The sequence below is a fragment of the Rhinolophus sinicus genome, chromosome 17, assembly GCF_057876585.1.
Source record: "Rhinolophus sinicus isolate RSI-liver-muscle chromosome 17, RSI-T2T, whole genome shotgun sequence".
Classification (NCBI taxonomy): domain Eukaryota; kingdom Metazoa; phylum Chordata; class Mammalia; order Chiroptera; family Rhinolophidae; genus Rhinolophus; species Rhinolophus sinicus.
This window is the reverse complement of record NC_142517.1, coordinates 205662717-205684246: the sequence shown is the minus strand read 5'-3', so window position 1 is coordinate 205684246 and position 21530 is coordinate 205662717. Positions and strand designations below refer to the sequence as shown.

The 21530-nt window shown below is 46.3% G+C and overlaps 1 protein-coding gene across 3 annotated transcripts in view; it reads left to right on the top strand.

Moving 5' to 3' along the window:
• The window catches only part of SP110 (SP110 nuclear body protein), a 38493-nt gene extending 26192 nt beyond the window's left edge, over positions 1-12301 (top strand). Inside the window, exons 15-22 of one of the 3 annotated variants that reach the window (XM_074314734.2) lie at positions 4342-4440; positions 4902-5044; positions 5837-5881; positions 8996-9111; positions 9765-9873; positions 10164-10235; positions 10786-10926; positions 11941-12301. In XM_074314734.2, coding sequence (XP_074170835.2) covers positions 4342-4440; positions 4902-5044; positions 5837-5881; positions 8996-9111; positions 9765-9873; positions 10164-10235; positions 10786-10926; positions 11941-12054 — 839 coding nt within the window. In that variant the 3' untranslated portion in view covers positions 12055-12301. The remainder of the gene's footprint in view (positions 1-4341; positions 4441-4901; positions 5045-5836; positions 5882-8995; positions 9112-9764; positions 9874-10163; positions 10236-10785; positions 10927-11940) is intronic. The other 2 variants (XM_074314739.2, XM_074314744.2) reach the window with 2 other exon arrangements.
• The last annotated feature ends 9229 nt before the right edge of the window (positions 12302-21530 follow it).

The window sequence follows — 21530 nt, the reverse complement described above, 5'->3', positions numbered from 1 at the left end:
GTCAAGCCCCTGTCTCATCACAGGCCACATGTTGAGCAGCACTGGTGTAATGTGCTTATGTAAAAATGCATGTACCGTAAGTGTACAGCTTGAAGAATTGACACAAAGGAAGAGCCCACATGCACCCAGCACCAAGGTCAAGACACAGAACCAACCCACACCCATAACCCAATCCCTACCCACACCCCAAGGCTCGCCACCAGCCTGATTTCACTTTGACACTCAATGCTTCACCCACCTTCCCGCTCAGGGCCTCCTCGGTGCACACACACGTGCACACACACTCCCTCCCCAAAGCTATCCTTCATCCTCATCCCTCCCATTGCTGTACATCTTCAGGCCTCACCTTGAAGAAAGCATTCTCTGCCCCATAGGCAGGGGTATGTCTCCCTGACATGCCTCCATGGAACCCAGCATTTTATCTCTGGGGTACTTGCCACAACTGTGATTAACTGTCTGTACACTGTGTTCACTGTGTGAAAATCAAATGAAGTCAGTAAGTGGGTCAGTCTTGCTCATCGCCCTGTCTCCTCTGTGCCTCACACACTTTATGCTTAAATAATTGTCAGGTCAATACCTTATTCGTTCTTCTTCATCAAGAATGAATACCAACGTCAGGGCCTCCATTTACCCATATGATGCACTTGTGCAAACTAGGAAAAGGTCCCCCTTCTTCAATACACCTACATCTCTCATAGCTAATTCCTGAAACCAGGGCCTTTGCTGCCCTCTGCTGGAAGATTGGTATAGGAAGTGTACAAATGGATTATGCCTCTAATGCAAATCAGAGTCCCCTTAAAGGTGGAATCCTTGCTCAGTGCACAACCCACACAAATGTATGCAGAGGGCCTTATAGCAATATAATTGTATACATCACTTTACTAGTGGTGAAGCACTCTGCTCTACATTTTACCACTTAAACCTCAAATAAGTATTATTCAGCTTATTTTACAGAGTCAATTAGCATATAAAAGACTTGCATGAGCTAAAATCAACCTAGGTATTGAAATTTCAAGTCCTCTGTTCTTTACACTGGAAAAAAAAAAAAAAAGAGTACCCCTGGTCTTTTGAGGAGACACTACTGTGGGCAAGAATCCAAGCAAACGCTGCCAGGTGTCCATCAGCATCAGCTTCTCCTGCCTCCTTAGCACTCCCCACCCCACCCATCCCCCCACCCCCGCACGCTGTGACTTCTGATTTAACACCAGGTGTCTCTGCGCTATTATTGATTCCATGATATGGAGTCTTGCTGAGGCATTTCTGGTGGTGTGGAAAGAGCATTAGACTAGGGAACAACATGTCTGGATTCCAGTGCCAGCTCCACCTCATGGAATGTGAATTCCTCATTGGGAATTCTCTCTCCAGATCTAAGCCTGAGTCCCCCAGCTATGCAATGGGGATCATCACTGCTTCCCTTGCTGACAGCTTCTTGTGAAAATAAACAGTACAATGTGTGTGCTGATTTAGCATTTCCTTACTATTGCTTTTCCTCCTCTCACACCTCTTCACATCACCACCCTTCATGCACAGATCAGAGATCTTTCCCCCCTGGCTATGTCTATCCATACATAATTTTCACCTTGTGCCCTTTTCCTATGTTTTGTAAGAATTCCCGATAGATCACTAATTCACTTTTTTCCCATTCTCTTCTTCCTTGTCACTGGTAGGCTTTTCTTATCACTTCCTCTACCTGGCTTGCCATTTCTGTGAACTCTTATTAGTCATTGAATGGCTCACCTGTCATAGCATGTTCCTCCTTGTTGGTTGATCTAATTGATGCTGGAGAGCTCCAGGCTGGCCTCCCCTCAGGGTTCATCCTTAAAGGCCAGTTGGCTGAGATGAGTGGGGAAGGCTGAGGCTGAGATGAGTGGGGAAGGCTGAGGCAAACGCAAGATTTGGGGGAACAGATCAGAAAGTTGTCTCCCTCCCTTCGGGACAGGGTAGTCTCTTCAGAAGTACACAAGGTCCCACATGACGGGTAGGGGGTAGGGGAACACCTCCACCAGGGAATGGGGGGCTCGCTGCTTGTGCCCAGGGCTCTGCACACTGGCTTGCTGAGCAGAGCTCCCAAAGGCACCCACTGACCCGAATCTGCTTGCGAGCACAGCTGGGATATCTGTATTCATTGGACCCATACGTACCATAGGAATTAGGAAAGACAGTTCCCTGAGACAGAAAACTACAGAAGGTCTCATTGTCATGGTACCCCCCTTGGGGTTTGCAGTAGTGGTCCAGAGTTCCCTGTCACACAGGCAAATCCCCCACTCAACGTGGATAAAAGTAACACACACTTAGGAAACCTTGCTGAGACACTGCAAAGCCAGGATTACAAGCCCGCCTAGCCTGGCTCCCAAGGCCATGCGCTCCCGCTAGGCCAGAGTTAATGAGCGCAGGGTCTAGAGATAAGTGATGGAGGCGGCCACTTCATGCAAGCGTACTAGCTGGCAGTAAACGAAGTTCTTTCCACTCCTTCATTCCTACCTAGCCTTGCATAGCCCCTGTGCCTCCAATGCTGGGCGTCCTCGGAGCTCTGTTGGGGGGAACCACCCCATCACATCTCGGGGATCTCTCCTTTCTCATCTGACTCTGTCTGGTTCATATCTTTCCAAAGTAACTCACGGTTTCTTCACTGTTCTGGTCTTTTTCCAACAATGCTCTTGCTTTGTCATAGATTTTCTTTCGGCTCTTTCAATAAGTGTGTGACACAAGGGAGAAAGGTGGACTAGTTGTTCTAGCTTCTTCCAGCTGTCACATCCTGTATAACTCAACATAAGCTATGCACAGTCCTTTTCCCTGGCCCCCAAGAAACAGGTTGTAGTGCGGGAGACCCTGCTCGCTGCGCCATTTGTCGTGCAGGGTGCCAGGCGGGGTCTCAGCTCCCGCTCCCCACATAAGAATGCAGGACACGGTGAGGCCAAAAAGGAACACCCACGGAGCCATAAGTAGGGGAGTCATACCACTATATTCTCTCTGGCGGCATCCGCGTATCTGCAATCCGCTCTTGCTAGCTTAGCCACCATCTTCTTGGTAGCCCCCATTTGCTGCTAGCGTAGCCCTGGCAGTTATATTAGTGGCCAATGGCTCACTGGTTACAGCTGGCGGCCAACTAGCCACAGCTGATGGCCATGCAATCACAGTTGATGGCCATGTACTACCTGAGCCAGCACCTTTCCACGTGAGGCACAGAGCCTGGAAACTGCTTTCTGGGGCTCTGTCCCCACACAGGTCCTGCAGTCTGTTGTCTTTAATGAATTTACTCCCAATGAGCCTGGGGAGACGGGGGAGCAGAAATTGATGATATTTATTTTAAGCCCTTTTACAACTGCTTCTTCTGAATCAGAAACTCAGATTCCCTAGTTGTGTTTGAGTTGTCAAATCTCTCCACGTGTAATTAGTCTTAGAGTTCTCCAGTGTTTCTTTTACTCATAGAGGAAGAAGCAGGGGGTGGGGGGGAAGCAATAAAATGAAAAGGGACAGTAAATAGTTGTCATGCGGGCGACCTGCGGGGTCTCTGCTCCCGCTCCCCACATAACACAGGATATGGTGAGGCCAAAAAGGAACATCCACGGAGCCATAGATAGGGGAGTCATACCACTATATTCTCTCTGGCGGCACTATACTCTCACTGGAGGCTGGATCCACACTGTCCGCAAACCGCTATCCACGCTTGCCAGCCCAGCCACCATCTTCTTGCTAGCCCCCATTCTTTCTCTCTTCTCCTTCTCTCTCTGCTAGCGTAGCCACAGCAGTTATATTAGTGGCCAATGGCTCACTGGTTACAGCTGACGGCCAACTAGCCACAGCTGATGGCCATCCAATCACAGTTGATGGCCATTTACTACCTGAGCCAACACCTTTCTATGTGAGGCCGAGAGCCTGGAAACTACTTTCTGGGGCTCTGTCCCCACAACAGTAAAGTGTGACACTATCCCCTCAGGGCTAACTGCCTCACTGACCCGCCAGGGTTGAATCAGGCAACAAGTTCACAGACCAGACCTCTCCTCCAGCTACACAAATACAAAGAAATGTCTTGTGTAGGCAACTTCCATCAGCACAGCGGGTTATGGGATTAAAGAATGTTAGGTGATGGCCAATTAGCTGGTGAATTAAAACACATCCACTGAAGAAGCCCAATATGTTTTACCAAAATATTTTGTTTGAGGTAGTGGTGGTGGTGGTGGTTTTGTGTATTAGAGACCACTCTGTATACTATCTAATCTCCCACTCAAAATAAAAGATTCCTGCATATCATTATTATCATTAGAATTCAGGGAAAGGAGAATTCATGAGGGAGATAGAATGAAGACTGAGTAATGCTAAACTGTTGTCTCCTACTTTCAGAAAAAAACAAAGCTGAAACTGTGGATTTTGTCTCTCCTGAACTTCCTGTGACCTGTGGTGAGGCAAAGGGGATTTTATATACGGAGAAAATGGGAAAAGGTGAGTTTCTTAATATTCTACTCTTTGGAACCCCTAGGTGAAGGAATCACTAGAAGGGAGGAACGTACCCATGTGTGTGATTGTTGAGCAAATGGACCCTGCGAGCTAGGCTGCAGAGAAAGAAGTGCTTGTTAAGAAGGGATTTCCAAACATGTCATACAGGCCAGGCCACTCCATTCCCACATGGAAGGCATCCATAGACCCTGTGACACTGATCACCATGTCCTTGCCACATGTAAGTGTCACATAAAGTGCAAATTCTCTCCCACTCCCTCACCACTCAGATTTTGGGGCTCCCTTCAATCTGAGAAAGCAGGACTCCGGACTCCCTGCTCCTGCTCCCACCACACGGGGAGCCTCTCTGGACCCAGAAAAATGGAACACCACAATCAGAGTGTTGGAGGTTTGGGTGAATTCAGAGGCTGGAGTGGGTCCTGGCATGGGCTGTCTTTGTCTTACAGGATCCTCCGAGAAGTGCATTCAGAATGAGGAGGGAGTGTGGCTCACACCAAAAGAATTTGAAATGGAAGGAAAAGGCGCAAATTCAAAGCACTGGAAGCGGCATGTGCTTTGCAGAGGACAGAGCATAGAAAAGCTAATGAAGGTATTATAATGACATGGGGCAGGTAGGTGGTGGGTTTAATTCCTTGAAGGAGGAGTGGAATGCCAATAACAGAGGTGAAGAAATTCCCATTAGGATTCCACAGTGTGATTGAGAAAGAGCCAAATGTTCATAGAAAAAAAAAATGTGGGTGAATAAAGTTAAAAACGCAGGTAGGTGCTGATGGTGGGGAACTTTAAGAGCAAGCAAAGGGTTCTGAAGTCAGGAGAGATTTCAGAAGCTTAGCCTGGTAGTTATGAGTAGGGTGAGCTGGCAAGAAATGAGATGAAGACATAGACCTCTGCGATAGCCACCCTGCATCCTCCACCCGATAAATGCCTCCTCAAGACCCCTCAGTCAAGGGTTTCCAGGCCACGCTGTCCATGGTCAGTCTCTCTGCTCTTCCCAGCACACTATTCCATCCTATGAGCAGCAAACTAGGGTACTGGTGATCCCAGAACTCAACACACATCCTCTCAATACTCAAAAATTACCACTGGGATCACATCATAAGGATTTTGTCAAGAGAAAGAAATGCAAAATAAAAGGAGAGGGTGGAAAGGGACTGAGAAAGAACTGCCAGGTCTTGGGGTTTGAGTAACAGGGGGGGAAATGATTTTACCAAGTCCAGGAGAACTGATTTGAGAAGGGAGCTCATTTTTCTTTTGAGCACCTTGGGCTTGAGACCCAGTAGGCTGTCCAGGTACAGAGATTCACTAGGAAGTGAAAACTTCACTATTTACCAATGAGACGCTTCCTGAATAACCTAACTCATTGACCTCTGCTCTCTTTCAGAAAGGACTTTTGCTCTGTCCTCCAAGAATAAATCTCAAGAGAGAGGTAAATAGCAGTTGAATTTCTACCACATTCTCAGGCGCCATGTTGCGGACTTTTCGTGTCCAAAAGCTTACCTTCAAGTCTTCGAGTTTCCCAGCCCTGAGTTACCATCACATTTAGACATTGCATCATCATGACGACAGCTTTAGCACACTGGTACATGTACATGCCGCCATTATTTTCATAGTTAACTTGATGGTGTGCCTGTGTTGTAGACAAAGATCTGGATGTTTGGATGACTAGGTGGCAGAAATTGAGTGCTCTAATTTGAAAAGTAATATGGTATTGAAATAGACAAGAACGGAAAGGGCAAGATGATCTTCCTTGCTTGAACACAAAGTCATCTTCAGTTCCCCATGCTCAGTCTCAGGAGCGCCAGAATGGAATAATGTGTTTGAACGGAGCTTCGTCTCTGCAGAGCCTCCCTCCAGGTGGACATGGCAGTCATCTGCTGGCTGTACCAGCCGCTCATCCTCAGCCTTCTTTACTTGCTGAGATACCTCCTCCAGACACAAGTCCTGTTCATGATCTTCCCCTGAGATATGAGCCTCCAGCATAGGCGATGGTGCCTTGCCCATCTTGCCCTTGACCTTGGCCATAATCCATTCAAGTTTGTAAGACAATGGTCCTCCAATGCCATTTCTTGTAGAAACCCTCATTGCCATGCTGATTTGAAATCCTTGGCATGTACAGGGAGGCTTCTTGTAATAGCAAAAAATTAGGGAAGAATAAAAATGTTCATCAGTATTATAAAATCTCCTGAGACAGCTACAGAATGGTATTTTCTTTTTAATGCATGGATTCCTAGGTTTACATTCGTCCAATGGAAAATTATCCAAGGGTTTTGAGGTCAGGAGAGCTTCCGGAAGTTTAAACCGATAGTAATATATATGAAAGGAGTCCAGTTTTGTGTATGTGAACATGCAGGTCTATGACTAAAAAACTATCTGAAAGAATTGGCTATTCTGGGATGGGATGACGGGACATTTGTCTTCCATTCTACACTTATGTACATGTGGTATTTTTATAATGACCATCTATTACTTTTGTAACCAGGAGAAAAAACAATAAAGATATTTAAAATCCAGATCATTAATTAATGGCCCCAATATTATAGTTTCTTCGTACTCATAATGCCACATGTCAGCACGTGATAGCCAGGGACACACTTGACCCAACCTTTCAGCCCCACCTATCAGGAACCACCTTGAGGTAATGGGACTGAAGCTTCATTCTGACTGTGAATGGACTATTGCAGGCCTTTCCCTCAGCCACATCGTCCACTGTCACTGCTGCCCTGTAGTACGTGTTCACCATCGAGACACCTGATGCTGGTACTGAAAACATGCATGTTCTGGCTGCCCTGTGAGGCGTGAAACATGAGCAAACTCAGCTGGAGGCAACTCCCGCCCCCAGGGCATGAAACGTGCTCATGTTTCATGTCCACAGGGCAGCCAGAACATGCATGTTTTCAGTGTGTTCCCATGACCCACAGCCAAAAGGGTAGCTGGTGCAGACCCCAGGCTCAGGGCCTCTGAGAGGCTGCATGTCCAAGGGCCCAGTGTGCGGGCAGCAGTTGCTGCTGTTCGGCGGTATAGCTTGTAGTTTACGGGGCTGAGGAGGACAGTTAGGGGCAGGGTGAGGAGTCTCTTGCTTGGACAGCACCTATCTGGTTTGAACTCTTTATGGGGCCACGGGAGGGAGCACATGTGCTTTCTTTTCAACTTGCCCAGATGTAGACAGAGGAGAAAAGAAGAAGGGGAAAGCTGTCCGCAGTCAACGTAAAAACCAGAGTCAAACTCCTTATTAAGGAAAGTGGAATTGTATGTCCTTTCTCTATTGTTTCTTTGTCATATCATGTGTTGGAAAGTGTTTCACTCCAGAGCATGGGGGTGGCGGTGGCTGGGGTTGAGTGCAGAGCTCGGGACCCAACCAGGGTCTCACCTGGGAGGAGCTGAGGAGTAAGCTGGGCTACCTGGGGAACTGGCACCTGCACCCTAGACCAGGGCAGGCCAGGGGTCCAGTCAGAGGGCAAGAATGGCCGGAGAGTGCCAACCCCAAGGCCAAAGAAAGGCAGACTAGCAAGTTCAGGATGGGAAAGCCAGGAAGATCCACTGACCTTAGTGGGGAACGGGGGAAGCCTCTTTACGAAGTCCTGGGGCCCAGTAAATGGAGGGAACTTGCTGGAAAGCCTCCCCAGTTATGACAGAGGGGACACCATCCCCAAATCAAAGGGAATTTTTACTCTGGCTGCATGGCTGGTGTTCAGAATGGAGAAAACATTTTCCTTCTTTGTGCCCTCACTCAGGCCCTCGTGCTTGTGTCATGGACAGTTGAGGGCAGTGGTGGGATTTCTCTCCTTAAACAGGACAGATTCCCAGACCCGTCAAACATTTGCTCCCACTCCAGATGGTCTATTTCACCCCCCAGCATCTGGGGGCGGGTGTTTGTGCAGCTGACGTATGAATGCAGAGAAAACAGTGTCTTGTGTGTATGGAGCCCCACACTGTCGTCTGTTTGTCAGCCACAACCTCAGGGGCTATTCTCTGAGTCACCTCCACCTTGCCTGAGATGGCACCTAGTGGGTGGGCAGAGCTCTGACCCCGGGTGCAGGCAGCCTGGGTGCCCATTTGGCTTCAGGTACTGTAAGTTGCTTCGATTCTTCAGAAAAAAGACATTTTGTCTTTCTAGGCTTGTAAAATGAGGGAGTTGCCTCCAGCTGAGTTTGCTCATGTTTCACGTCCAAACCAGCCGGGATCCTACTAAGCTGCAGATGTTGCTTCAGGCGGCCTGGCCTGCGTGCCTAAGCAGCTCCCTGACGAGGCTGGTGCAGTGGTCCTCAGACACTCTGTGTAGAACAGGTTTCCATGACCTGCTAGGCCCTTCTGCCTCTGAGAATCTGTGCTTTGAGTGGCACTGTGACAATTCTTGCCACCTGCTCTTCCAGGATTGAAAGGCCAGGCTGGCCCTCCATCAGCGCTCTGTGTGAGTGCCACATCAATGTGGCTGAAAGCACCCACTCGGGGACAGGCAGGGACGGTGTGTCCCAGAGCCCCTCAGTTAGTGTTCCGTGGGTCTCACTGATCCCAGCGGTGCCTGCATTGTCTCCCCTTCCAGTGGGAAAACACGGATGAATGTGAGGTGTGCTGTAAAGGGGGATCCCTGCTCTGCTGCGACACTTGTCCGAGAGCCTTTCATGAGGACTGTCACATCCCACCTGCGGAGGCTGACAGGTTAGTGAGACTCAGCCTGCCACGAGCACACCTCTGCCTTTGGTGGTTCAGCTGCAGATGGCAGAGCAGGACCTGTGAGCATGGTTGGGGCAGGTGTGACCCAGAGCAGCCTCCGTTCCGTCTGGTGTCAGTGACAGCCCTGTGTCTGTGAGTCTGCAGCTGGGCCACCATGCTGCCTCCGCCCCAGGTAGATGTCCTTCCCTAGGTTAACAGCACAGACTCCTGTCCAAGAGGGATGGGGCTGGGAAGTGCCAGTTGTCTGTGTTCTGTGCTAATTCAGAAAGGTCAGGAAATCTTGCCTGATTCCCTCGTTTTGCTGCATTTTCAATGGGCTGATGGAGGCCTGTGGTCCTCAGAGGTTAAAGCCCAGTTTCCCACAATCAGGCCTGGTAGGTGGGGCTTTTTGTGCTCCCAACAGCTCAGATGGGGAAAGGACAGCTCACCACTCACCCTGACACCACCTTCTACCCACTGACCCCCAGCTGCTACCCTCAATGCAGGGAGGGGTGGTCATCAGCTCCCCATGTGGGGGTCTTGGAGACTTTGGGAAGTGTCCCCTTTGTCCTTCAGCTGTGCCCATCGACAGTGGCAGCCATAGGAATGTGGCTGTTTCCAGGGGCCTTGCCCTTGCTCACTGATACCCAACCTCTCAGGAGCCCGTGGAGTTGCACCTTCTGCAGGATGGCGGCGTCTCCAGGAAGTCAGGACTGTCACAGGGGATCTGAGGTCCTGGAGAGACAGATGCGCCCTGAACAGCAATTGGTGAGTCAGGTGGGAACCCCAGGCCTTGTCCTTTCCATTCACACGTGAGAAGTCAGTCACACAGCAGGGGAAGGGCACCCAAAGGAGCTCTTGATGTCTCGCTTCGGAGGATGGTGATTCAGTGCCCAAACATGGAATCCAGACAGAATTCAATCCAGCTCATGGCCCTTTGACAAACATGGTCGGAGCATCCGTGTGTCTGGCGGCTCCTGTGCATGCATCTGGGCACAGGCCCGGCTGCTCTGTCACCAAGCTGCACTCCACTTTAAAGTCCTCTTGACGCTTTACAGAAATGTGAATTCCTCCTCTTGAAGGCCTACTGTCATCCCCAAAGCTCCTTCTTTGCGGAGACCCCACTTAATGTAAGTCACATTTAATGACTCTCATCTTCCGGGTATCTCTTATGTAAAACTCATTCTACACACTTGGAGTACAAGTCCTGCAGGCTCTACTGTCAGCGGAGACCTGAAAGTAAGCTGCAGACTCGGGAGGGGGACCAACTCCATCCCCCGTGCTAGCTTCACCTCGCTGGGTCCTACTTTCACCTTCTCCTAGGTGGGAATCTCTTTCTTAAGGATAACTTAGGATTTAAGAACTTGGACTCAGAAGCCCAGCTGTGGGTTCAAGTCCCAGCTCTACCACTTTTTAGCTGTGATATCTTGGGTAGGTTACTTAACCTCTCCATCCTTCAGTTTCCTGATCTGTAAAATGGGGGTAATTCTAGTACCTATCTCATAGGGTTCTTGTGGCGGTCACATGTTAATATGGTGCTTAGAACAAAGCCTGGCATGTAGGTGTCAGATGGTGTTATCATTATTAGCCTGGAAATAAAGGCTTGTATTGTATTGAAGTTGGATCCATTCAGTCATGATGGCCATGCTAACATCACGCCTTTGGTGGCTTTGTACCTAGATTCGAGATTATGCTGAGCCCTTTAGGGAAGCCATGTGGTTGGACCTGGTGAAAGAAAGGCTGACTGAGAAAGTCTATACCGTGGCATGGTTTGTACGGGACATGCGCCTGATCTTTCGCAACCATAAAACATTTTACAAGGTAAAGGGCATGTCCTGCTTCCCTCTCACGTCCTTTCTACTTTCCCCTAATTTCTGGGACAGCAGAACTTTGCAAGAGTTGTGCCCAGACACTTCCCAGAGAGGGCTCAAAAAGACAAATTACAGAAGAAAGCCCTCTGCATTCCAGGGGTGGAAGTCAAAAAGAGCAGCAAGTAGGACAGGGAAGCTTCCTTGTAAACGATGCCTGAAAAAAATCCGCCCCCAGTCCCATCCTGGCAGGCTGCTGCCACTGAAAAGAGTCGATTTTGTCCAGCCTCCTCGTTCAAACTGAGAGGAAGGGCAGTGTACGGTTCCATTGTTTTTCATGCCTCAGAAATACAGCAATCAGTGAGTGAATGAAACAAAATGATGTAAATTAAACTTCCAGGATGCTCATGCTTGGACTTTGTTACACCTGGATGTCCCAATGGACTCAAACATCACCTGGAATAGCCTTCAGGTCACGTTGGCTTTGCCCTTCCTTAGTAGAGAACTACTTCAGCTCTCTCGCAACCCAAGACATTCTTAGCTTTAGTTTCTTGAGTTTATCCTGATTTTTACTCTCCTTTATACAGACATTTCTTGAGAGGTAGCTAAGGAAGACTGTCATGTCTACCCAGCCTCCCTCCCTTCCTCAATGCCACCAGCAATAAATTGTGTCCACGTGTGGAGCTGGCCACAGGCCTGGCTGGATGTTGGAGAACAGGAGGGTCATCCTGCCTTCAATGAGTGGGCTTTCAAGAAATGCTTTTCCTCTGTCTATTTTGCACCAAGCTCAGGCTTTGCCCTGATCAAAATCAGCTCTTCGGTGCAGACCATCTGTCAGGTCCAAGGTAACCAGGCGGAATCTCATCCACTTCGGTGTAGAAGCAGCACTTTACCACCCATTCTGCCTGACTGCTAGGGAAGCATAGCACCCAGAAAAGGGAGGGGACTCCTAAGAAATACAAGTAATTTAATGGTCCTAGTTCTCTGTCCTTAGACATCTATGTGTTTGCTCCTTTTTCTCTTTCAGGCTTCCGACCTTGGTCAGGTTGGACTGGATTTAGAGGCAACATTTGAAAAGGATCTTAAAGAGTTGCTCAGTTTTCATGACACCGCTGAGAAGAGTTCCCGGGCTCCTCTTTGACCCCGTCCTGGAAGGACTGAGGCGCCCCAACTTCAGGGCCCAGATGATGGGACCCTGGTCGTCCTTGAAGTGCCAGTGAGCCTGGGATGGGATCAGCTGTCCTCTTGACAAATCCAGAGCCTCCACAGCGTTGTCGTCCCCTGCACTCCCTTTTATTATTCCTTTTTACAGCTAAAAGTTATCCCTCACACTTTTAAAAAAAATTGAATACTTCCTTGATCCCATTAAATACGCTTCATTGTTCATATTCTCCTTGTTTCTCATAAATCGTTTTACAGTAGATTTGTTTGACTCTGGATCCAAACAAGTTCCACACATGGCATCGGCTAATCTGTCTCTTAAGTCCCTTTTAATCTATAAATTTGCCCCCTTTTATCCTTGCCATCTATTCATTGAAGAACGTGGGGTCCCGTCCTATAAAATTTTTCATATTCTGGACTGTCCTGCATCCCTTTAGTGGCATGTTTCTCTCCATTCCCCACCCTGTGGCATTTTGTTGTAAACTAGATATTTTGTAAACTAGATCTAGAAGCTTGCTTAGATTTGGGGTAAGGGAGAAGGGTGTTGGTTTGGTTTTGTTGTGAGTGGGGCTATGGATTCCTTTGTGATGTTAAGATCAGCGCCTTCAAGTGTTACCAGCCTGGTCTATTTATTATATACATCATCCTTTCACCTAATGATTTTAGCAGCCACTGATGTTCATTGACTAAAGCCATTATTTCATTAGGGGTTGCAAAATAGTGATATTCCAATACTATCATTCCTTCTATATTTTTAGTCGAATTCTTCTGCGAAGAGCTTCCTTTCAATACTACTTGGTTACTTTGAAATATCGTTTCTACAGGAAAGGCAGGATGAATGCTACATTCTTCATTTAACGTGTTGAAAATAATGAGTTGTTTCCCTAATAACATCTAAAAGTAACCAGGGAGGTTTCGTTTTCTTCTTTAAAGCAGCTTGAACACAGATTTACACATAAATATATTTAATGTGCTCCAAAACATTGCAGCTAATATTTTTATTGCTGCTCAAATTGTCCATCTTCAATGAGTGAGAGTCTCTTCAAGTTGGCTCCTGAGTTGTTTTGGAATGACCCTAGCACTCTTTGATGGTGTATTAGCTATATAGTGCTGTGTAACAAATGACCCAAAAGTCTAGTGGCTTAAACCATTTTGTTGCTGACTATTCTGCATTCAAGAATTCAGGCAGTGCTCAGTGATGTTGTAATACATTTGCCACGGTTTTGACTCAGCCCACTTATGCTTGCACCAAGTCACTTCTGCCACATACTATTGGTCTACTCAAGTCACAGGACCAGAAGCAAAAGAAGGGAAAACAGACTGCACCTCTTTTTTTTTTTTTTAATTGGGGAGGCGGTACAGGATTTTATTGGGGAACAGTGTGTACTGCCAGAACTTTTTTCCAAGTCAAGTTGTTGTCCTTTCAATCTTAGTTGTAGAGGGTGCAGCTCAGCTCCAGGTTCAGTTACTGTTGCAAGTTGCAGGGGGTGCTGCCCACCATGCCTTGCAGGACTCGAGGAATTGAACTGGCAACCTTGTGGTTGAGAGCCCACTGGCCCATGTGGGAATCGAACCGGCAGCCTTGAGAGTTAGGAGCATGGAGCTCTAACTGCCTGAGCCACTGGGCCGGCCCCAGACTGCACCTCTTGATGGGAGGCGTGTTAAAGTCACATTTCAAAGGAGAATGTTGCTTATGAAGAAATGTTGCCACCATCTTCAGACACACTCTATCATAGTTCACCCTCTGACCACAGCAATTCACGTTTCCCACATGCAAAGTACATCCTCCCAGAAGTAACACTCACTGAAGCATTGGAACAAAGGCCAGGACTCATCATCTATCAGATTCAGATCAGACAACGTTCTTTAGGTGCCATTCCTTAGGTGCTTCTTCTCTTGAACCAAAGACACAGAAACTGAAAAACAAGTTATGTCTACTCCCACTCTCAAAATTCAAAAATGACATAGGACGTAATAACCACTGTGGACACTTGCAATCAAACAGGGGGGATCGGGAGGCACTTAGCAGTCATTGGTCCATAGCAATTCTGAAATCCAAACGGGCACATGTTGCCGGTTCTCCCAACCCCATGACAAAGAATGTTGCTTGATAAGGGTGACACAGGTATGGTTTATAAATATTATATACCTCTAATTTCCATCCATCACTACAGGTTTCTTCCTTGTCTTCCTCTAGTCAATATTTATCTCTCTCCCACAGTATATTTACTCACTTGCTGAACTCTATAAACTGCAACAATAAGTTTCAGAATTTCTACGCTTGTAATCAGTATGAAAAATTTACTCAGTTGAATTCTAAATTTGTATGGAATCTATTTTTGTTTCTGTTACATATTTAAAATACTATTGCAGAGAGTATGTTTTAGGATTTTGCATTTGCATTTATAAATGAGATTGGTCTGTAAGTATTTGTATGCTGCCATAATCAGATATATATATACAGGGTGATCCTAGTTTGGTAAAAATAACTCATAAAACTTTCTATCATTTTATATGCTTTGGAATAGCTTATAGTGCTTTAAATTAACCAATTCATAAAATTATGGAGCCTAGAGTTCTTTGGGGAGGTAAAATTGATGATATTCTCTGCTTTTTCATGGTGTTTAGACTTTTCAGATATTCTATTTCTATTTTAATCAGTTCTACTTTTATATTTTTCTAAGAAGTCATCCATTGCGGTTTTTTTTATAATTGGCCTTATTTTGTCTTATTTTATTCTTTTTTGAATACTTCCATGTTTTTTGTCTGTATTTCTTTGCTTCTACCTTCCATTCTAGAGGCATTGTAACAGTTTTTAATTCTTCTAATACCTGCAAGCTTCAAGGTGCATTTTTAACTTATTTTTTTTTTAATATTGGAACCAAAAATAAAATATCTTTAACATGCTACATATTTCAGCCAAGGTCATTTTTATACCTCTCACAACCCCTAATTCCTGTCTATCCACTGTTGTGCTACAATATATATTATGCTACAATATATATCTTATCAAGTCCTCTCCTCTAAAATTGATTTACACTTTGTTCCACTATCTTTGGGCATTTTATTCTATAACCCCGAAGTCTGAGTTCAGCCAGAATATTTTTTCTTTGTTAGTGTGTGGACACATATGAAATTTCCCCCTTTCTCTCTGTAGTTGCATATTTAATTATTTTTGACTGGATAGGATTCAATGTAATATTCTTATCATTGATCTTGCCTGGCCCTCTGACTCTTCTCCATATACCTACCTGCTTCTTTTTATAGCTCCATTAAATCTTTCTGATCCATTTGTTCTGGGCTCACTTTCAAGAACATCTATAATCTGTATGCTGACTATCTGTTCTCTGTCCTCCCTATTTATTATTTATTTAAAAAGGAGAAAAAACCTCCAGCAAGCCCTCCTCCTCTTAGGTCATTAGTATGAGACTTAAATATATTAACTTAAAATGGTTGCGTTCTGTGATCAATGTTTTAAACAGAATAATTTTTTTTTAGTATTTTAATAATGCTACTTGCTATCTGTTAACCAAACCTCAAAGGATATAAACTTTTTTTTTTTTACAGTATTTTTCTTTTCTCAAGACAAAGACAGAAAAAGTCATTGCAACTTACCAAGTCCTGATCTGTGAATCTGATTTTTCGTTCCTATTTAGTGTCAATGAAGGATTGTTATGGACTGAATTATATCCCCCAAAAATACATATCTGGAAGCCCTGGCCCCCAAGGTGATTGTATTTGGAGATAGAGCCTGTAAGGAGGCATTTAAAGATTGAATGAGGTAAAAAGAAAAAGGTAAGGCCTTAATCAGTTAAAATGAGTGCCCTTACAAGAAGAGGAAGAGACAGCAGAGCCCTCTCCCCACACAGGCACAGAGGAAAGATCATGTGAGGGTGCAGCAAGAAGGTGGCTGTCTGCAAGCCAGGAGGGCACTCTCAGCAGGAACTGAATCAGCTGGCACCTTGATATTGGACTCCCAGCCTCCACTGTGAGAAATAAATGTCTGCTGTTAAGCCACCCAGTCTGTGGGATTTTCTTATGGCAGCCCAAATTGACTAATACAAAGAGTGAGGGACACCATTAGAGAGCCTACCCTCTTCCCTGTAACAAGGCAGAAACTGTTCGGCAGGATCTCCCAGTTTCCCAGTGAGGAATTGGAGAATAGTGTGTTGGAGTTTTCATGGAGGTACCTAGTGTCACAGACTGATACACAGAAAATGTATATGATCTCCTTAGTTCCTATGTCCAAGTGTTTCCATAATAGTGTGAGCTGTGAAATGGACTGACTTCACCTATGGTCCAGAAAAGGGTGGAGGCAGTTTGAGCACTTAAGAAAAGCATGTAATGAAATAGAATTCCTTTTATTATAGGGGAAGACCACAAATGTGGCCATAAAGACTGCCACTCCTGGTGCCATGCTGGGAGGGAATGATGGGTCCTAGAGATGATAATTCCATTGGTATAGTCTTCAGATTTCCATATCAGTCTAAGGAGAGCACTAGAGGTTTCTCTTCCCAGCATAATCTCAATGCATTATGATAAAAGATACTCCTCCCCACTGGTCTCCCAGTGGACAGAATTTCTGTTTTAAATTATCTTGAATCCATTTGTGATCCTTTCTTTCATTCTGGCAATGATAAGCTGAATTAATGAGCTTGCGCTCTCGCTTTCTCTCTCTCTCCTAGCATGACTCTGGGTTACTCTATTAAACACACACACACACACACACATAAAGAGTCGTTTATTTCTTTCAAGTTGGAAGTTTCAACCATTATCAGTCTGGTTGCCGAGACAACCAAGACCCCTATCTCTGGAACAGGCTCTCCCTTTGCCTCCCTTTTGTTGCTGCGCTGCACTCCTGGTTTTCAAAGTATTTCCACCCACGGGAGCAGGGTTTGGTTTATTCTGCTTAGCTCAGCTGGTCTTCCCCCCACCTTTATGAGTATAATGCAGGGACTCAGCTCCCACTCCCCTCACAAGAACGCAGGACATGGTGAGGCCAGAAAGGAACAGCAACGGAGCCATAGATAGGGGAGTCATACCATTATATTCTCTATGGCGGATGGCTGAGACACAAAAGCAAACATCCTCCAGTATCCCAATGAGGGTTCTTCCTGCACCCCAGTCTCATTGGCGGCCAGGGGAGACACAGGAAGTAGGATCAACATGATCCGAAATTCACAATCCGCTTGCTAACCTCACTTGCTGGCAGCAATCCACACTTGCTAGTATAGCCATGGCAGTTATATTAGTGGCTAATGGCTAACTGGTTACAGCTGATGACCAACTAGTTACAGCTGATGGCCATCTGATCACAGCTGATGGCCATCTACTACCAGAGCCAGCACCTTTCCACGTGAGGTCGACAGCCCGGAAACCTCTCTCTGGGACTCCGTCCCTACAATGAGCTGTAGGCATAGGCCACCCTCCTTTTAGTCTCCCGCTGCCCAGTCTGAGCAAATTCGGCACACACCTCCTTAGACATCAAAAACTCTTAATAAACCCAATGTCGGTGACACCCCTACCAACAATACCAATTGCCTGTTCACAGGGACCCCTCCTAGTCCTGCACCCAGGCTATTTCTGTCTTCCGGGTCCAGCTGGGTTTCATTCCTTCCCTCCGCCACTGGCCAGGGCTGCTGAGAGCCCAGATCAATTCAGGACGGCCTCCACCCAAGTTGTGACACAGAAGGTTATAAATGACTCTAAAATGGTTCCTGAAACTTGGCAGAGCTAAAGCTGCAAAAATGGAGCAAAGGAAAGCTTTGCAGAAGAAAAGTGACTGGAGTCATTCTATGTAAAAATAGGTATATTCTACCCCCTCCAGCTGAAGCCAAAATTCAACCTTGGAAAACTCACTTTTAGGAGCTGAGAAGGCACGGTCTCCTGCTCAATTACATGCACCCTCGGAAGAGTTAGGTTTAATTGGCCTGTGGGCTGAGTACATTTTTCAGGTGCTTTCCAAGCTCAGCTCTGGCAGAGCCAGGCTCTGAAAGGTCGGAGCAGGCGCTCTGGACTTCTACAAGGGACTGTACAATGCTATTCCACCACCAGAGGGCAGTGTGGACCCTCTCCAGGGACTGAAAGGCACTGAGGTGGTAAAACCCCTGTGGAAATCAGGAACTAAAAGGAAGCAGTGAGGGCTTTTAAGGGGGCAAAGATGCCCTCAATGACTCTATAATTGAGCTCCAGAACCAATAAAAAATGTGAGCCAGATCTTTCCCAGATCAGGCTTGCTAAAATAACCCGTTGGACCGTCATGTGAGGATTTTCTTACAGTGACAGAAGCCCCTTCTGTTCTTTATCAAGAGTTTCAAATCTCGCAGCTAGCATAACGCAACGCCTGAGGTGCACTGAGCAATGTGGACTGGACAGAGGGCTATGTGGTCTAGTTTTTCAACAGCTTGGGGTTTGGTGGTAGACCCAGCCTGGAGATAGCCCGCAGCTCATTCGGACCTGGACTCTAGACTCTCCCATTTGCTGGAAACTGAATTACAGACCCACCCATTAGCAAGAATGCCTACCCCCCAAACACACACACCCATGACATGCTCCACAGGATGCTGCAGGCCAAGGATTGGGTGAGGAAGCTGCATCAACAGAGGGGTCTTTGGCCCTAATAAAGTAAATTTGACCAGCTGATGTTTAGCAAGGGTTTTTCTGAGATGGCTGTACATCTGTCCACTTCCCATTTAAATTGCTGAGGAGGAAAGATTTCACCTCTACCCTTATAGGTTCTTCTGGCTGGCCTAACAGTTAAATTGGCATGAGACTGATTAATAGGAGAGAAAAAAAATAATGTTGTACGTACAGGCAGTCCATAAAAATATGGGGCCCCATAGACATCAGTTAATCGGGGCTTATATGCCATTCTGAACTAGGGAGAAGGGGAGGAAGGCAATTCACAGGAAGATGTAAAGGGCAAATCTTTGGTAAAAGAATGTTTGCCATGCCATGCAGAGACAATGGGACACAGGGAGGAATTTGATCTCCAGGCCCTGCCAACCTCCCCCCGAAGCCCACCACAACTGGCTCATTTTCTTTGTAGTTATTTCTCGTGATAGATCTCCTCCTGGAACAGGCCCTCTATCTAAATTCTTTTTAGGTAGTTGAGGAGGAGGTAAAAAGTTCTTCCTGAGACTTTTGTTTCATAAAAATAATCAGCCTAAAATCATCATCCTGCCAAAGAGACATAATTTGAGGTGGGAAAATCCTGCTTTCCCACAAAATGGTTGACCAATTCAGAATCACCAGGGAACATGTTAAAATGCAGATTTTGGGGTTTCTGGCCCTGGGTGAGAATCTCTAGGAATGACGCCCAGAAAGTGGTGTTTTCAACCAGTTTAACAAGTTTTCTAGGAAACCCTTTTTTGGGCACAGTTGTTTGACCTCGATTGCGCTAAGAGAAGATCGTTCTGTTATTTGACTTAAACTTTTGACAAAGGAACAAATTTAACTAATGTGTCTGTGGTGCTGGCAGCAGTAGAACCTGCAACTTAACAGAGAGGGCTGCCCAGCCCTGTAGGGTAAGATGGCCCCGTGTTTGTGATTGGGTTGATTTTTGCAGTTGTTTTGTTTGGTTATTTAATGTTTTATAGTTTAGTGAAACATTTATTTCAATATAACCAGTTTTCAGCAACAATAGTAAGAAAAAAAAATGAAGCTATCTGCAGAAGAAAAAAACTAAACCAGGAAGAGAGATGAGTGGAGAGTAAGGAGGAGAAAACTAAGAAAAATCAGCGAAACGCACCAGATTGGAGGGTGTGGCGGGCAAGCATATGAGAGGAAAAAAGACTATTATTGAGCATTTGTCCACAGGACTTCAGAGATGGGTAAATAGAGGTGATTTTTAAGAGGGTTTGCTGTGGGCCTGTCTCAAGAGACTTGAGATGTGCCCTTGAGTTGCATTCTGAAGCTTTTTTTTTGCATGTTGGCTTGGTATTATATTTGATTGTGAAATCACCCTGAACTGGCTGCCAGGCTCCCACATTGTATCTGGGCTACAGGCAGTTGTGAAAAGCATGGAAGTCACACTACTAACAGGTCTGGATTCAAATGCTTCACTGCAGTGGCCCCTTGGGGAAACAAAAAGTGAAAATGGGAGGGGCCCAGAGCTGAGGACCACAGGCCCCAAGGCAGCACTGAAGCAGCTACACCTTGCAAGAAGCACTGGGGCACCCATCTTCTAGGGACCCAGAGCGGAGGGGAGACAGGAAGGAGGCGAGCGCAGTGTCCTAGTATAACCACCCCCTTTCCTCTGAGTGCTTCGATGGATCAAGTTCCCACTGTCTGGGCTTTTCAGGGGGTGGAGTGGGGGTGGGGGAGAAGGAAAGCAGTACCCAGTGGAGGGGGAGAGTATGTATAGGGGTGGGCAAACCTACTCTAGGCTCCAGCTTCTGTCCTAAAATACCTAAAATCAAAACACACCTTACCCTGAAGAATTTATTTCCTTCTGACACCTGCTCTTGATCCCCAGAAAAGATTCACAGTTCTATTTAGCTGGCAGAGTCCTTCTTCTTAACTTTCTTCTATTTAACTGTTTAACGTTGTCTATTTCACGGAAGTCATTTCTTGAGAATTCCTAAGCCTGACTTGGGCTTTGTTCTGCTAATAAACACCTGCCCTCAGCCCTGGAGTATATAAAGCTGTCTTTCACTGACAGATAATGGAGGGTACACGGCCCAAAATTAATTACTCTAATTTCTCAGATGGAAAGAAGCGTCATTTCATCCAATCACATATGCAAAGTGCCTGGCACCCAGTGGCCGCTCAATAAAGCTAACTCATTGCCATTGCCTGAGATAAGTGATAGATCCTTTCCTTGACCTCCCCATTGCCCCAGGTTCCCCCTTACCAACTGGCCCATTGGTAGCCAGTAGAGCTGAGGTCCCATCATGCTTCATGCTTTGGCCCAGGCATAGCACAGCTTCTGACAGGTTGGCCAGAATCCACAACCCCGGCTGAGATCAGGCAGGTGGATCCCCAGAGAACTATGACCCAGCCCGAACACAGTTTCCCGGGGAGGACCAATGGGCAACCCCAGGTGCCTCGCAAAAACACCTAATCACTAAAAGACTTGAGTTCTTCATACCCACAAGCAAAATCCCACAGGCTGCCTCAGTTTCTCCAGCCCCTATTGCTACCTTCAGTTCTGACCCCAGTTTAGAGACAATTGCCTTGGGCTATTTACCCACAGATTTTAAGGAACAAACAAGAGGCTTTGAGCTCAGTAAGCTTAGTCACTACAACTCTCATTTTCACTTAGGAAAGAAATAGATTAAGAATTCAAGACTCTTCACCTCATCTATTGATCTGCCTCTGCCCTTTGATTCCAAAGACAGGACCTGTCTGTGAGCCAAGCTGGATATTTTCACATTAGGATCAGGCTCTTAATGGATCTCTTTAGATACCAGCAGCACTGAGAGAGCCAAGTGGGGGCACAGCCTCCAGACGTGC